Source organism: Mugil cephalus, chromosome 4 (assembly GCF_022458985.1).
Source record: "Mugil cephalus isolate CIBA_MC_2020 chromosome 4, CIBA_Mcephalus_1.1, whole genome shotgun sequence".
Classification (NCBI taxonomy): domain Eukaryota; kingdom Metazoa; phylum Chordata; class Actinopteri; order Mugiliformes; family Mugilidae; genus Mugil; species Mugil cephalus.
In genome coordinates, this window is record NC_061773.1 from 1101773 (window position 1) to 1119547 (window position 17775).

Sequence of the window (17775 nt, forward strand, 5' to 3'; positions counted from 1 at the left end):
GGTCAGTGCCGAAAACTGCTGCATCCCGTTGCGATTAACCATGGAGTTCTTACTTTGTCTGGAGACTGGGGTGTTTCTTTGGCCTGCAGCAAAGAGTAACAGGTGAGATGGTTCATTCTCAGCTAGTAACAGCAATCGCTGACTAAGTCAACTCACCGTTTGGTGGAGCAGCACTTCTCCGTCCCATCAGACTCACAAAGCTGTTATAATCGATGTCGTCAAATCTCTTCCGCCCTGTGTCTTGAATAACACACAGATCTGGTTTGGCCTGAAACGTAAGCAGCCTGTTAACTGTTGTGCATTTCATCTTCCTCTCTTTGCAAAATGTTTACTGCAGTAACTTGAAAGACCAGGCCTTAGTCATACCTCCGTCAGTGATACATAGGTCTCCTCTGTACACCAGGACTTCACAGGAAATAAGATAAGGAAGAGCAACACAGCCAGTGAGGTGAAAGTGCAGCAGTTTGGCATCCTCTCCATTGCTCTGAAACAGGAATGAGGGTTTTATATTTAAAGTATTTATTTATTTGTAAAGGCCATGTGCTCTGAGTGACCTTTAACTGTCAAATCAACATGAGTGTCTCATTGTTTTTGTAATTTAAATTTGAAACATGGCACTCAAATACTCCGATACTTCCACTCAAACTTCCCCTTAATATTATTCCCAGTTGAACACAAAGACCAATTTACACAACTTACACTTACGCAACTATTGTATGTGACACATCTCATACATTAGTGATAGGTGTTTCAGATGTGCTAATTTTTTTGTTCAGAGTGTTGCTCTTCATAATAAAAAGACTCTTTTAGGTTATTTTGGAATTTGTAGAATTCTACTAAAGCTGCAGTACATTTATCTGCAGTAGCTGTACTCGAAATTTTTATGTTCAAGTAGTCTGCGTTCACATTCGGGGATAACAACAGTATTTCAGTTATTTCTCAAAAAAAAGTAAAATAAAAAATAACAAGCCACATTTTTAACATGTCAATTAATTCACGTTTTTCAATTTTCCATTCATTTTTTTTTTTTATTAATTGTAATGATCTGTGATCACCAAGCTGTCCTGACCTTCAAACTGTGACCTGATGAAGAAATTAGAGTTATTTGATAATTTCTTAAGGAATTCATTGATTATTATTATTATCATTATTCTTATTATTGTATGTTAATGTGTTGGTTGATCTTCTATATACTTGCTATAAAATATTAAAAATTATAATATAATTGGATTTCTGGAAACGTATTCAGTGAAGTGAAACTTATGTAAACAAAATATTTGAATTGATTACCTTTTAACTAATTCCAATACAGTTTATTTATAGCAGCTGAACATGCAAACAGGAGCAGTGTGCTTCAAACATGCATGCAATTCTAAATGTAGTAAGTTACATAGCGAACTTTCGATAAATTGTTTTGAAATGTCTGCAAAAAGAAAGTGAAAGAGTAAAATAGTAAAATACTTTTTAAAATACCTTTTATTCCATTTATATTCAACAATTACAGATGAGTGATATCTTACCTTGATCTGATGCTTCGGTATAAACCAGGGATCTGTTCAGCAGTTTATTTGACATTAAACGAGCTCTGCGTCTTCTTGTGTCTTCTCTCAGTTATTATAGTCCTAGGGCTCCTATGAATTCCAATTAGCACTCTGCCTGCCACCAGAACTCCATCCCACTCATACACAGGCACGCATAAACAAGCACACACATGCATGTTATCCTTGTGAGGAAACTGATTAACACAGTGCATTCCCTAGCCCCTAACCCTTACCATAACCTTTACACTAAAACTAAGTCTTAACCCTGAAACAACCTCTAACCGCTAAAAGTTGCTCACTTTGCACAAATGTCCTCTCTCCAATGGTATAAAACTGAACACTGGTCTTTAAAAGATAGCTGTAAAATTGCTGTACACACACACAATCTAGGATCCTTCTCATCAGACATGTCTTTGGAGGGAATGTTGTAACTGTTGATGTGTTAGTTATATGCATATTACCACAGGTGATTATTTGATAAAATATCAAAATCCATTTTTTTCTCTGACTGGCTAAATCATTATTCCTGAATTACCAGGGAAAGACTGTACCAAACTTGATGAATAGTCAAAAAAGAAAGCATAAAGCATTTTGCTTGTAAACTTTACAAGCTGTTCACCACCAGCTAACAGTTAACAGTTAACCTGCAGGGCCTCAGTAAAGATCCAGTAATATGTGAAAATAGAAAAACGTCTCAGATCCCAGTTTTGCTGATACTATCATCATTAAAATGTGATGATAATCATTAAAAATTATTAAAACATTGGGTATGTTTATGTGTCCCAGGAAATGGAGCAGAAAATACTGCACGCCCTACAAGTGGATATTACCACTCTGTCTATACTGTCATTGACTGCAGCATAGCAGACACAAAGAGCACAAAGACAAATAATCCCACACTGTCCAAAACAATAACCACACCAATGAATACCGGAAACTTCCTGACTGCCCCCTTCTTCCCACAGACAATGTTCATTACACCCACCTGCAGTTTATAAGGTCATACTTGAAAATGATTCTGTCTCACAGACAGCAGCCTCTGTGTTCATGACAACAATTCACCGTAGAGGTGGCTCATAAAATGTATTCTCCTTCTGTTATAATATATAAACCAAAACACTGTTAACAGTCATTTGAAGCTATGTGGTGTGGATTGTTTTTCTCCCCCTTCTGGCAGTGAGAGGAATTACACAAACAAAGCTGACACTTGGCAGTGTTGTTTACCTACACAGCAAATTCTGTGGGGTTCAAATTCTGTTGTTCTGAGACTAACAAGACAGTGAGTGGTGATAAAGTTAGCTGGGTACAACTTTACTGCCCCGCTGCAGACTGCTGTGTCCTGGTACCTCTGGCACATTTTTAAACCTTTTTTGTGTTCTGTTTGCATGTGCTTATTTAAGCAGAATGTCTACTATTACCCCCAGGACAGTTGTGGACAGTTCAACCCCTGCTGTAGAAACTACAGGACTCATTCTCTCTCATTTTCCCTGATGTTTAGGAACAAAGTATGTGGAAAGTTTGGTTGTACAAATAGTTGGAGTACACATCCATAGTAAACAGTTGACACCATGAGTGAGTTGATATCTAACACTATACACTAGTGTTTAGAGAAGCTAACACAAATTTAGTGTAGAGAAATATTACATTTTAACTATAGCGAGAGTCAGTAAAAACGTTAACGAACATCAATTATTGTTTTTCCCCTATTCTTTTACCCTGTTCGTCTAGGATAAAAATACACATGCTTTGTATATTGTGCTGCTGTCCAGGAGGTCACACTGTCTGAATAACCAGGTTATTCGGTGATGTCTGGACTGTTTCCTACCCCCTAGTGTTCAAGTCCCTCTTACCTTTTGTCATTCTTACCTCCGCACACCAATGTTTCAGTATCTCTTTCGTAAGAGAGAGGTACAAACCATGCATGGCTCAATCCTGCCAGCCCTCTTTGGACCCAGTTAGCATAGACTGAGTCCAAATCGAATTGTAAATGGTCTTGCTCTTATATAGTGCTTTTCTACCTACCCAAAAGTACTCAAAGCGCTTTTACAGTCAGAGACACATTCACACACCAGTGCCAGTTGCACAGTGTCTTGCTCAAGGAAAACCGCTAACCCTTCGGTTTGTGGACAACCAGCTCTACCTACTGAGCCACAGCCGCCCCGTAGAAGGACTTGTGACTAATCGAGGAGAGTCCAGCCCTCTTCAGCTCCCTGAGGAAGAAGAGCCTCTGTTGGGCAGTCATCACCCAGTGTTCAGTGTTCACAGACCAGGTCAGATCAGGTGTGATTTGGATTGATGTCATTGACACACTCGACCGCCTCCCCTTGCATAAGGAGAGCTTTGTCGTCCTGGACCTCCTGTAGTCCACAATGACCTCCATGGTCTTACTGGTGTTCAAAACAACTTTGTCATCTAAGCACCACTCTGTTAGGTGCTGGATGCCCTGTCTGTAATGGGCCTCATCATTGTTCAAGTTGAGAGCCATCATGGTGGTGTCATCAGCAAACCCTTACAACCGTGTTTGTGGGATGGATAGCACAACAGTAATGTGTGAACAGAGCGAAGGGAACTGGGCTGAGCATGCAGCCTTGCTGCGTTCCTGTGTTCAGGACCAGTGTGGACAATGTACAGTCCCCAATTCTCACCACCTGAGGTCAGTTGATAACAGAGTCCCTGATCCAGAGGCACATAGAAGCAGACAGTCCCAGGTCATGAAGCTTCAATGTAAGCTTTTCTGGGATTACGGTGTTAAAAGCTAAACTGAAGTTGATGAAAAAATGTCCTTGGTGTGTGTAAATACAGAGAGTGCCATGTGTTCGCCAATCTCTGGTCAACAGACGCACTATGGTCCAGGAAGTAGCAACAAGCGTGAGCTGTAATAAACCAAACCAGCTGTAATATCTCTACTGAAGGCGAACACGAGGTCTTCGGTGGGATGAACTGTGTGCTCTTGTTGGGACCTACAGCTAATGTACCATGATCAGCGTTTGTGTTTTGCAGAGATTTGGCTGAATGCGACTCCCTGGACAGTGCGTCTGTGCCTGCCTTCGCCTTCTACTTGGAGTTTGTGTCCCTCCTTCAATAGACAAGACAACAGTGTGTGAAAATATACAGACATGCAACAGTTCAGCAATATAAACTGAAAAAATAATCACAATACAATTTTAAATTCTTAATATTAATTATTAATTAAGGCCCAAAAACCTTCCAGAGTATTGGCAGTACTATACGCATATGGTACTGTCGGTTTAAAGGTCTACCTTCTACTTTCGATTTTTTTTCTCGAAACTTTATTTCAACTTTTTTCTTGAAATTACAATTTTTTTTTCTTAAAATTTAGACCTTTTTCTTAAAGTGCAGGATGAAAAAAAACTCTTCATCCTCTATTTTTTTCTTATGGATGGTCCTAATGCTATTTTGTATCTATAGGCCTAGGCTGCTGGGGCACGATGATCTAAGTAGTTTATTGACACTATACAAATAAAATTGAATTGAGTTGAACTGCCCATTGCCAGCTGCTGATTTGGAAAAACTCTGATGGTCTTGGTGGATTGAACAGCATCTGTGCAGAACTGCACATAGTCCAGGACAGATAACCTCCAGGTACAAGCTCTCTTTGAACAGGCTTAGTCCTGCAGATCAGAGGTTTTTATGCAGGGGTGAGTTCCAAAGAGATGTGGTCTGACGTGCCCACGTGTGGAGCTGCTACAGCCTTGTATGCTCCCAGTGTGTTGCAGTAAACCTGGTCCAGGATATTACTGTCTCTGGTTGGAAAATTTATGGATCTATGTAGCTTGGGAAGAACTGCTTTAAGTTCCACATGGTTAAAGTCTCCAGCCACAATCACAGTTGTCTCTGGGATTGCATTCATCTGTCTGCTGATCAGACAATACAGCTCCTCTAATGCTAATTTAGCACTAGTGTATACGCTAGACTAGCACTAGTGTATACGACCATGCATTACAATGCCAGATACTCCATGTCAGAGGAGCAAAAAATGATGAATTTAAAGACACAATAAACACATTATGAAACTAAAAAAAAAAAAAAAAAACTCTATACAACTAAAATGTAATTATTAACTTATCAGTTTCCTCAGTCATTTCTGAAAAACATCTGAAGGCAACTCACAGCTAGTGACTTTATTGAAAATGTCCTCTCATGAGCTTGTGAATACCACAAGGAGGTGCTATTCATGTGGACTCTTGCCATCAACGTAAACACATCCCCTTTGAAGGCATCTTTATCTGTGTCTCATTGGTTCAGCTGCACCTGTAGGTGAGAGATAAAAGATAAAAACTTATGTTGCTATTGATGCCTTCAAATGGGACTGCTTACCATACTCATAAAAAGAGGCCACGTGAGCATTCCTCTTTTTGGGTTATTCAAAACTTGGAAATACTCATTAAGGTTTCCTAGTAAGTTTGTTGGCATTTCCACAAACAACAAAGTGAAAGTCAGCTTACGTTCCAGTCACTGTCTCATTATGTAAGATAAAAGATTTAAAAGGATAAAAGACAAATTAATATTGTTGAATTTGGGCTATTTAATATTAATAATAATAATGTAGTGGTTATATCTGTGGCCTAAATAACCACAGTGGTGGCTAACCAGTAGCGTCTGACTCGCGCGTCCAAACAATAATGTCAGCCGAGTTAGTACTTCAAAATAAAGCGCTGTTAATTTTGAAAAGATGTCCTCATAACTCAAAAAACAGAAGGCTCCTTTAACCAAGGATGTTGCAGATAAAATGAAGATTCTCTTCTTCACTGTGAGGTCAAAAGACTGTCCTCGTCACTAAAGGGCAAGGACTCAGAAGGCAGAAATCAGACATACAGACAAAACAAAGATTCTGGCTCCTACAAATAAATAATTCATTTTATCTGTTTGAGTCTGTGACTTTGATTTCCTGACTGTGTTGCCTACTCAAACCAGGAATCTGATACTTTGCTTCTGATATGCGTCAGTCAAACTTAGTTCTTGCACTGTGATAATTGGTGTGACCATAAATCACAACGCTGACACACTGAAAGAGCCACCACTCTGGAGACACAGACCCCCGACATTTAATCAGGACCACTTGTTTTTTGCTGTACGTGTGAAAATCATCAACCTCCTTTTGATTGGGCTCCAGGGGCCAATTTCCAGGTGTCAATTCTATTCAACATAATGCAGCAGTGGTCATGGTCCAATTAACTCTCATACTTTTCTTCTGCAACTTAGAAACCATTCACCATTGCATGGATGGATGGATGGATGGATGGATAGGTAGTGTGGTGACACATCACCCCCTAGTGATGTGAGTGTTCTCTAATTTAAAGATTCTTTAAAGATTAATTTATGTTTTATGGTTTACAGAGTTGGGCTTATACACAGTACATCTTTCATTATCAATCTTTATTTCAGACTCAGATCAGTTGAAACAAACACAGTTGAATTAAAATCTCTCTGTTATTTTGAGTTCATTCTAAATACCATAACCGATAAGAATAAGCTCTGATAAAACTTTGTGTTCATGTACTGTATCTGATCAAGATACAGTACAAGATTTTTTTGTGGCTACTACTGTGCACAATTTGTCCTCAAATGATGCTTGTTTGTGTTTGGAAAGGAAGTGGGGTAGCACTCTTGTGGAGTAAAGTCATTTTATGTAAGGATAGAAAGTGTGTGTAAATGAACAAAAAAGGGGGGAGTGAAAGGAAGTGAAAGGGGCAGAGGCGTAGTAGAAGTGAGGAATTCTTTGAATACGCACAAAGTGAGAATGGCCTTTTGTGCTCAGTGTTGCTTCCAAGGCAAATGGAAACACAATATGCCATTTGGGAGTCAGGAAAGAAATTTGGGGTTCCTTAGTGATATAGTTTCAATTTAATTTTACGTAGTGAATTCACTTTGATTGGGTCTGCATGTGAAATTGATCAAAAATCAATCATGCTTCATTCTGACACTAGCGCTTTTTCTGATGCAAAGTTTGATGTCAAAGACATGAATGAGCTGGACTTCTATCAACATTTTTATATTGTGCATGGCCCCAAAGAATAAAATAAGTAATCCTTAAATGGTTGCACAGGGTGTGATGTGTTAGAAAAATGAATTCTTCTCCTGGGTTTTGTGTGGATTTTGCTTCATTTGGCAAGTGAAGGAAGTCTTTACCTCAGCTCAGTTTTCTTGGCAGTTTAAGAGATAATTTAGTCACGGCACAAAGGGAGATCTCTTGGGTATTTGGGTCAAAAACAAAACCCACCAACTGGGTGGGAGTGAGCACAGGGGCCATGGGGGAAGAGAGGACAGCGGGGAAGACAAACAAAACTGCTTTAGAACACATGGACTTTCCCCCGAGAGAATCAATATTCAGGACCTGATCTCCCTCATTGAGCAATGAGGCCAAAGAGAAGAGGGAGCTGAAAGACAGCTGATACAGAGGGAGGGCTGTGGGATGTCATGTGTAAAGAAGGAGATTCTCATTGGAGGCAACAAGAAATTGAACATCCCCATGCATGTTTGGAGAAAAGGGTGAAAAAAAAAAAGAAAAACCAAAAAGCATCCCACATACCGAAGCCTTCTTGGTCGCACTGGCACACTCAGGATACCAGACCTGACTGTTATTAAGGTAAGCGTGAGCCGAACAGCTTTAAAATGATTTAAATGATAAAGTTGTGGATGGAGCAGCGTTTCTATTTTTAGTTGTAATCAGGAGCAAAATTGGGCCATGCACGAAACTCAGTGTCAATGCTCCATATTTGGATGCATGGCTCATTCAGTACATTCAGTGCTTCCCTAGTATGCAGAGTGACAAAACTAAAACTGGCTGGACAAGAACTTATCAATCCCTGCATGAGAGAGAAAGCTGAACACGTCAATAAGCAAGGTTAAATCCGTTTTCAATGGTGGAATATTAGTAAATAACTATATCTATAAAATATATGTGTTATGCATGAATAATGACTCATTCCATATGCTTTCTTCTTTGTAGTGAAGTGGTTTTATTACAGAGATTGATCAAGCGCTATGATTTCCTCCAAATTGAAGTGGCTGCTTGTTGTCCAGCTCCTGCTGAATGAACAGGCCTTGTGCAGAGTGTCACCTCGTGTGGTGCAGAGGGACACTCTGCCTCTTGGCACCCACCAAGAGGTGGAGGAGACGGGCAAACAGGATCATCTTCCTCTCCTGGGATCCCAACTCCAAAAATCTGGTCCTGCATCAGCCTCGGCGCAACAAGAGGAGCAAGTCCGATCTGCTCAATTTGTGACATCAGTCCTCAGTGAAAGGCTCCAGGGGCAGATTCAAGATCGTCTCCAAATTCAAGGAAATATCAGCTGTGAGGACCTGATGTCTGCCAGCGCTGTGGATGACCCGTTGTCCTCCGTGTTCCCCCAGGAGTTGCTGGGGCTCTCTTTGGTGCCTGTGTTGGTGGTGGTGGGCTGCCCAAAGCAGGCAGAGACCCTGGTGCTGAAGCTGTACAACCTGCTGGGGGTTGATGACACAGAGGAGCTCCTGATGGAAGTGGAGAGTCTAATAAAGGCAAGGATGAGCAAGTTTACACCAACACCCCCATCAGCTGCATCAGAGAGAGATCAAGTATGGCACCACATAGACGCAGTAATGTTTAACATTCAGCAACTGGCCGTGGAGGAAGAAGGCACCTCTACTCAGGACGGACATTGTGAAGGCTGGAAAAGATTGAATGAAACCATACTGGTAGGAACGACTGTGCAAGGAGCAACAGGTAGACTGGAGGATGCTGTCAGCAGCTGCGAAAGACTGGGAATCCTGTGTGCTGGTGTGACCAGCACTGGGCCTCTAACACCTGGGATGTACCAGGCAGTGCTGAAAAAAGGAAGTCGCATCCTGCCATCCCATTCCACAGAGTCTGAGTGCTGGATCCGTCAGTGCGGTATCGAAGAGAATATTTGGACCACGGCAACTTCTGGTCAACGGATGAAGCGCAGCCCCCAGAGGAGCTGCATCAACAAGAGCGAGGAGCGTGTGTACAACGTGGTGGAGTGGATTCCCGCAGTTAGCACCCTGTACAACCTCGGCACAGCTGTATATTATGCCTCAGTCAACTGCTCTGAGACAGCCAAGGAGAGAGCCATCCTCAGTGCTGTCGACCTTGGAACTGATGCCCTGATGGTCGCCACAGGTGGGACTGCTGGCGTGGCAGGCTATGCTCTGGGTGCAGGAGTGAAGACCAGTGTGAAAGCTGGGGTCAGGTATCTGCTCAACTCAATGAAGGAGGAAGATGACGTGCTGGTGAACCAGTCCAGCTGGGAGGATGGCGTTGTCACCATCCAGTAGACTGGAGAAATCAGCCTCGGAAGTGTTGACAAATACTAACATGTTAGATACAATTTCAAAGAAAGAGGATCAAAATTTGTTAGCTTACATATCTGAAGAGTAACAAATAATGATAATAAAAATGTTTATTATTTTGATTATTTGGAATATAAAAGAAGGAAAACATTTTTTTTATTAAATTTATTTTATATGATTGAGATTATGATGTATTAGGGATTACTCTGTAAACTAATTCACACAGTCTAAGCTAACAATGACATAAAAACATGACTTTAAATAATAATCTACAGCCTCAGACAATAAGCTTTAAGCCTTTGTCTAGAAGTAACGTCTTTTTGTGTTTAAAGGATAAAGTAGTATCTGAACTGGTCTCAGGAAACCTTCCATCCCTCAACTCCTTGAGGAGTGCCTTTTCTTCTGCTCAATATCATTTTTTCTTCTCTTTCTCCTATCTTAATTTATGGTCAGATCAGAGTCACATTTACAGCTCTGAAATAATTGCAGGGACAGTAGATCAACAATGTTATTTTGTTGTTTTATATGTCTTACCTTAATAAATTGTATATTAAAATTGAATGCATTTAGTGGCTATCTGTGTGGTGGTTGAGTATGTCCTCAAACTGTTCTTGAAGCCGTCCATTGAGTGTGAGTGTGAATGGTTGTTTGTCTCTGCGATACGCTGGTGACCTGTCCAGGGTGTATCCCGCCAGCTTGGATATGCTCCAGCTACCCCTCGCGACCCTAGTGAGGATTAAGCGGTATGAAAGATGAGATGAGATATATCTACTGTTTTGGAGGCACTAGGGAGACCTACTCAGTATTAGTAAGGTGGTCATATACACCTAAATAGACCCCTGAGCTAGATTCATAATGTAAGTGTAACTTCCAATTTATTTATGGGAGTCATTGTATGGCCTGTTCGAGGGTGTAACCATATTTACTATGCTGGGTGGGTTAAGGCTAACACGTCTGCTGGCAGGGTGTTCCAGTATGAAAATGAGGAACACTTAGACACCTGTCAAATACATAAAGAATTCATTCACACAAATGGTGCCTGGTGTCTGCTTCACTTCTGCTCCAATCTCCTTTCAGGACATTGTAGGCTATATTCTTACTTAGCTTATTAGTTAGGAGCTCTCACTGGATATTCCTGACCCAGGAATCTTCTAATTTCAAACATTGCTAGTTCTTCAGTTCTTCTTGTTTTAATATGGAAGAACTACATGATGGCTGACATAACAGATGCAGCAGTATTTCTATTATTCTTCTTTAGTTCTGTGGTCTTGATATTGCTACATGTTAGTGTTTTTCTGAGACACTAGAGTTTAAGCCATCTATATCAGCCTCTGTTCCAATGGACTATCAGTTTGAAAGTCCATCTGACCGATATTCAAATCAAGCCAGATAAGACTAAATCTTTTAAATAGAGTATCTATCTATCTCTCTGCAACTGCAACAAGATGATCTGATAGATGTTTGCCAAAGAGTGCTTACCACAGACAGAGATGAGTAGTGTACACTACAGTGGATGGGTATGGAGGACCAATTCTGACACAATAAAATATAAATGAATGAATAAATAAATAAATACCTACAGATATATGCCAGAAAATATTAATTAAATAAATAAATACCTAAATATATGACATAAATGGTATTTATTTATTTATCCATTTATTTGTTTATTGATGCACATACAGCATGCACAATGAAATGTTATGCAGATGAGGGGGCTGTCCACACTGGCTGAACTTCTTGCCTATTGATCGGAGAGTGCACGGATTGAGTGCACATGCCTTGCTTTTCACAGCCATCCAAGTAGTTTGATTTGAAATGGTGCAGCAACAGTAAGCAGGAGCCGAGGCGCTTAGCTTATGAGGCAGAAAGTAACACTGTCAGACAGTTGACCGTGGTGTTGACAGGTGTTGCATTTAGCATCATACACCAGGACAGCCGTCGACCCTTAGATATTTAGAGGAAGAACTTAGGGTAAACGCTTGTGTCAGCGTACGATGCTAAGCACCTCAGCCTCCTGGTTTATATCTATGGCAGCCATTTTGACTTCATCCTCACATACCGTCCAGGGTCACAGAACATTAAGCCTGACGCCCTCCCACGCCAGTTTTCCCATCGATGCCAGTGACACCCCTGAGACTATCCTCCTTCCGGGGTGGGTGATTGCTACTTTGACCTGGGGAATAGAAAAGTCTGTCAAGGTTGCACAGGAGCACCAACCCAACCCAGGTAATGGTCCACCTAGTCGGTTATTTGTCACTGATTCTACCTGGTCCCATCTCCTCCAGTGGGTGCATGGTTCCAAGTATGCATGCCATCCTGGTGTCAGACCGTGTCCTTGTTGCGGAGATATTTCTGGTGGCCTACTATGGAGAAAGACTCTTTAGAGTATATTGCTGCTTGCACCACCCGCGCCCGTAGCAAACCCTCCTGTTTTGCCTCTCTAGTGTTTTTGACTATTAGTGAGAGGTGGCTAACCTGAGCTCTTTCTTTACTCTCAGAACAATTGGGTTTCTAGAATAAACTTAACATGCACCAAAATGTTTGTGAAGAGTGGTTTTTAAATATTGTGTATCTTCACCTTTAAATCAAGTTTTTAAAACACCAATATTATTCTCATGAACTAAAATACCATTTAAATAGTATTTATTTTTTTAACCACTTTATAACTCAAAATTACTCTTAGTAATCACCTTGATGAAATAAGAATATTAAAATCAATAAGCAAACTGTGAAGAGAATAAGCCCGGAGGACACGGCTCCGTCACCTGCCGCTCCACACTCGCTTTTCCCTCAGTCTTTGCCGTCGAGGTAGCTGGCCGCTAGCTTAGCAAAGTCCGCGGAAACTACTAGCTGCCGGGCTAGCTGCTAGCTTCACTCCTTCGTCTTTTCTCGAATTGAATAATCCACTCAAAACAGACAGGGAAGTCACAACAAAGTCCTGTGAAGCGTCCTGGTTGGACACCTCCACGACCCCGGTGACAAACCATTCACTCCACACTCTCTTTTCTTTACCGCTCACAACACGCTTCTCTGTCTTCGCCTCGGCCATTCCCTGTCTTTTTTTTCCCCGCCTCCCTCCCTGTTTACCTCTACAGATCATCGGTCATAACGAACCGTTTCAAAATAAAACCCATTCACCAATATTTGTGTATTTCTTCCTGTACCTTCAATCACAATGAACATTTTAACAACATTTATAAACATAAAATAATTAACATATTAAAAGCACTTTTTAATACACAGACATCATTTATTAATCATGAACTTTTACCTTTTTTAATCTTACTGGCTATTTATTATGAAATTAACTTATTTGCTTTAACTTATGCCCTTTTTACCTTTGTCTCCCTGGTATGGCGAGCTTTTTGTAAATTCTTGGGAGCCAATGTCAATTTGTCCTCTGGTTACCATTCACAGTCAAACGGTCAAGCGGAGATGACTAACCAGGTGTTGAAGACGTCCTTGCACTGTGTTACAGAAAAGGATCCCACCACATGGTCATCACATCTGGTATGGGTTGAATACACCAGTACAGTAATACAACAGTCTCACCAGTTCTTCCACTGGTGTCTCTCCATTTGAGGCCTCTCTGAGATACCAGTTTCCTCACCTGACCTCCTGTGGATGTGGTTTGACAGTACCTTCTGTCCAGGATTTCATCACACACTGTAAGAAGGTTTGGCAAGACACCCATCTGGCCATAGAGAGCACCCAGGCTGTCACCCAGTCATCTGCCAACAAGCAGCGCAACGCAGCACCTCCCTATCAAACAAGACAGATTGTCTTGCTGTCCACTGAGAACATGTCAACTTTCCCCTCACTACATTGGTCCCTTTGCTGTTGACAGTCGTCAATCCTTTTGCAGTTCGACTCAAAGTACCATCAAAAATGAAGATTCATCCCACATTCCATGTTTCACAAGTTAAACCAGTTTCAAGTTAAACCTCCTGACAGGCCTGGAGGGTCACCGGGAGGCTTGTCTGTTTCCCCCTCCTCTCTGTGGGCTGGGCATGGTTCAGCCATGCCTCACCTGCCTTTTCGCTGTGGACTACAACAGCGTTCCTGGCCTGCACAGCAGAGCCCGGACTGCCTTCAACCCCCCACTAACCTCCAATTTATTTGACTAACTTTTAGTCTGGTGTGTGTTATTTTCCAACCAGTCAGTCTAAGAAGCAGCCCTTCAAGGCTCTTAATAATTATTTTATTTTACAAATCTAGCAACTGCAACGGGTCTGTGTTGAGTCCAGTTTTTTTTCCTGAAGCGCAAGCTTAACAATTCAGGGTTCATTCAATATATTCAAAGATTAATTTCCTGAAGGGCATTTCGTTGACGAGACAAAATTGGACGTGACTGTAAGTGGGTGGTCCGTCAGACATTCAAAATGCATGACATTTCTGCCTACTTTGCGTGTAATCTGTCTGTCAAAAGTTAAAAAGTATCAGCAATACTGCTGCATCCTATCGTACTTTGGTTATGCTCACCACCATGCAGCGCACATTCTGCACAACACACCTGCAGCTGGTTAGTCGGTAACCAGTCACACACAGACAAGCAATTTAATTTATTAATTCATTGTTGCTATACTATGTTACTCGACTCTCCGACAATCGGCGTGTGATAGATTTCATAGTAAACTTAAAGTTTTCCACATCCCCTTGCGTAAGTGGGCTGGTAACATCAGGCTAATGTCATTCATTAGCTTATGTGTGTGTTACTGTTATATGCAGGGATTTTTGGCCAGGCAAGTATAATATGCTGTCAGACTGACCCATGTGCAAGTGACTGAAACATGGAGGAAAATGTAGCATTTCAGACCTGTTGCTGTTTCCCATGTGTCTAAATGTATAGCACACTTCTATAGCTAATGTAACGTTAGCAGCATGTTTAGCCATGTTTACATTCAGTGACCATCTGTTTGACAAGTTGAAGTTCAGTATATGTGTTTCTCATCCATTGCTCATATTTTGGGCATGTGTATGTTTATTTCACAGCAAATTTTTTTTTGGAGTAATGAACATTGATTCCTGTTACCACTTTATCCATGTGTAATGCATAATTAGTAGATCATAAAGTATTTGCTGTTGTGTGGAAACCTTGTATGTCTAAAACCATTCTTTTATTATTGTAATTATTGGTGAAAATAGTCGATCCACAAGCTCACAATGTGTTGATCTGGTAGATCTGCTATTTTCACAACTTTTATGTAACACTTTTGTATGATGAAGTAGGGCATAAAGTTGAAATATGAAGATAAAAGGTTTCTGCGCAACAACAATGAAGTACAGCAAGGCAGCACTGCATCTCCATCAGTCTAGGCTAGAGCTATAAATTTGGTAGGAATCTGGTTATTATACAAAAGCAACAACCCATCAACCTTGATTCCAAATTCCAATACTTATTGACGTAAATTAATTTATTAAAAGACTAATATTTTCTTTCTTTCTTTCTTTTTTTCTTTCTTTCTTTCTTTCTTTTTACTAAAACTAAAACTGACTAAAACTTTTTTGAGTTTTCGTCATCTAAAACTAGACTAAACTATCACATATAGAAGTGACTAAAACTAAAAACAGTTTCGTCCAAAAGACTAAGAGTACATCTTCTGTGTTCCCTGAGCAAGAAAACATCCTCGGCCCCTTGGAGCTGAAATGTTGTCAGATGACAGAGGACATGTCCATTGCAGACAGAGACACAGTGTTGTCCTGTACTGCCACGTTGTCTGACTGACACTGAACCATCAAACGGTGGAAGATGGACTGGAACTGGTGTGCAGATGGCTTATTGTTCCATTCCCTTTGTAGGGAAAACACCTCCAAAACATAAAAAAAATATATTAAATATATTTGTGTAATTCACTGTAATTAGAAAAGAATGAATCCTACCTGAGGCTCTGACTGAATTCAACAGATGCTTCAAGTGATCCTGGTTGCACCTGTATCATATAGCATAGCATATTTACTCTGAACCAACAAGAAAAACATAATGTTATAATATATGAAAGTAAGTGGAATGGGTATCTGACCTGAGAAATATTTTACTAGTTGTAGATGGATACAACCACCCTGCATAAAATATTCTGGTCAATTCAATTCATTTCAATTTTGTTTATATAGCGTTAATAACAATACAAACTGTCTCAAGACACTTTACAGATACTGTCCTGAAACCTCCAGATCAGCCTGAAGGAAAAATTCTCTTTCAGTGTCATTGTTATACCAGTCACACTGGGCTTATTTCTACAATGGCATTCATAATGCTGGCCTTATTTATTTATTATTTATTGTGGAGAACTAGTCCTCCATAGATGGGGTGTACTATCCTGTGAACTTTGTTCTCAGGATACCAAAGTGATGAAACTGTCCTTCTGCGTACAGTAAATAAACACAGTTCATACTTTCCTGGTCAGTTTGACATACACAATATAACACATCATATTAGATGTCCAATTTCACTGGAAAAAATAAATCCATGCAGACCAGAGACACAGCATGATAATTCATGGAAAAAGGATGCTCTAGTTTAATGTGAGAGAATTTAAAATGAAGAGTATTGTGAAATATATTTTCAATCTTTAATCTCAGTGCAAAAATGGCCTCCTCACATCTATGATCAGAGCTGTATATCGAGTAGGACATCTACTGGTGAGAGTGGAAACTGACGAAATAAAAATAAAATCATTAGTAAGAGCCTTGAAGGGCTGCTTCTTAGACTGACTGGTTTGAAAAAAATAACACACACTAGACTAAAAGTTAGTCAAATTGCACCCTGGAAGCAAAACTAACTGTTGAATGAATATCTATCCATCCATCCATTAATCAATATTTAACACTGTCAGTCAAAACTAGAACGCTCCATCGCGTTAGTACCGATCTTTGAGATAGCGGATGTCGCCGTAAGAAACTAATAAATCTATTATCCATTCAGCACAGGGGGCACAACAGGGGCCAGGAGCAATTTTACAGGGGCACTGGCCCTTGTTGGCCCCTGTGTAAAACTGCCAATGCTCCTCAGCCTCCTGATTTGAAGTCGTCTGCGTTGGCTTCCACAGACATAATAAGAGTAGAAGTCGCACTGCTACCACTTGTAGGAGCTGACCATAGACATATATATAGACATATATACGTATTGTGATGTGACTGAAGGTGGGCGTGGGTTGCTGAGGCTCAGGGGACTGGGAACAGGTGCGTTTGTGTGAGTGGGAACAGTTGTGTGAGATTATGGGAGGCAGAGATTTATGGGTCTGGGATGGAAGGGTCACTCTCTCTGTTGCGTCTGGTTACGTCTTATGTCTGGTGGGTCAAGTAATTACTTTTTTAGTTAGGTTATATTTGTTATTATATTTTAATGTGTTGGGCTGCGTTGGCGGGAGCATAGTGGGAATAGCTTACCTGTGCAGGAGCAAAGGAGGGGCTTCCACTTCTTGTCACACGAGTGCAGTGCTAGGCAGGTGTGTAGTAGTGTATCACATAACGCACACACATACAAAGAAACAGTACTATTTAGTTCTTTTACTTAATTACATCTGTAACATTAAGTTACTTACACCAATATAAGGCCTACAATATATACAATATATAATGCATACTAGACTTGCAATGTTATCTGCAACAAACTGAAAAAAAAAATATATATATATTAATATGCGATATACTTAGGTTGTACAGTGAGTAATGTCCACTGTAATCTACATCTGTGTTATAAAAACATTATTTATAAAGTTTCATAGATTTAACTTTCATGGCATTACTTTTAGAACTAGCACTAAACACGAGTTAGCCCTAATTAGCTAGCCACAATTGAACAGATTATCACGGTACAGTAACTATTGAATCAACAACCAATAGAGATGTTCAACAGCGCTCTGGTCCAAGTCCTCCAAGATGGCAGCGTTGTTTCTGGCACTTGAGCAGTCAATGCTGTGTC

The 17775-nt window shown here is 40.5% G+C and overlaps 1 protein-coding gene and 1 long non-coding RNA gene across 5 annotated transcripts; one reads left to right on the forward strand and one right to left on the reverse strand.

Moving 5' to 3' along the window:
* The first annotated feature begins 6980 nt into the window (after window positions 1–6980).
* apof (apolipoprotein F) lies at window positions 6981–10425 on the forward strand. Of its 2 annotated transcripts, none has more exons than XM_047584023.1 (2): window positions 6981–8148; window positions 8512–10425. In XM_047584023.1, exon 2 carries the CDS (start codon window positions 8547–8549, stop codon window positions 9834–9836), a length of 1290 nt encoding a protein of 429 aa, XP_047439979.1. In that variant the 5' UTR covers window positions 6981–8148; window positions 8512–8546; the 3' UTR covers window positions 9837–10425. The 2 variants fall into 2 exon arrangements, with proteins under 2 accessions (XP_047439979.1, XP_047439980.1); XM_047584024.1 differs by lacking the exon at window positions 6981–8148 and adding an exon at window positions 8174–8406.
* Window positions 10426–10428: 3 nt separating this feature from the next.
* Window positions 10429–12917, reverse strand: LOC125007296. Of its 3 annotated transcripts, XR_007112671.1 has the most exons (4): window positions 12545–12917; window positions 12121–12217; window positions 11914–12027; window positions 10429–10577 (listed from the first exon to the last, which is right to left on the reverse strand). It is a non-coding gene; the product is annotated as an uncharacterized LOC125007296 (long non-coding RNA). The 3 variants fall into 3 exon arrangements; XR_007112670.1 differs by lacking the exon at window positions 10429–10577 and having other exon boundaries at window positions 11478–12027; window positions 12121–12214; window positions 12620–12917; XR_007112669.1 differs by lacking the exon at window positions 10429–10577 and having other exon boundaries at window positions 11478–12027.
* Between the last annotated feature and the right edge of the window lie 4858 nt (window positions 12918–17775).

Excerpts from the sequence above, each read along its gene's own strand:
- apof (XM_047584023.1), top strand. The coding sequence starts at position 8,547 with ATGATTTCCTCCAAATTGAAGTGGCTGCTTGTTGTCCAGCTCCTGCTG.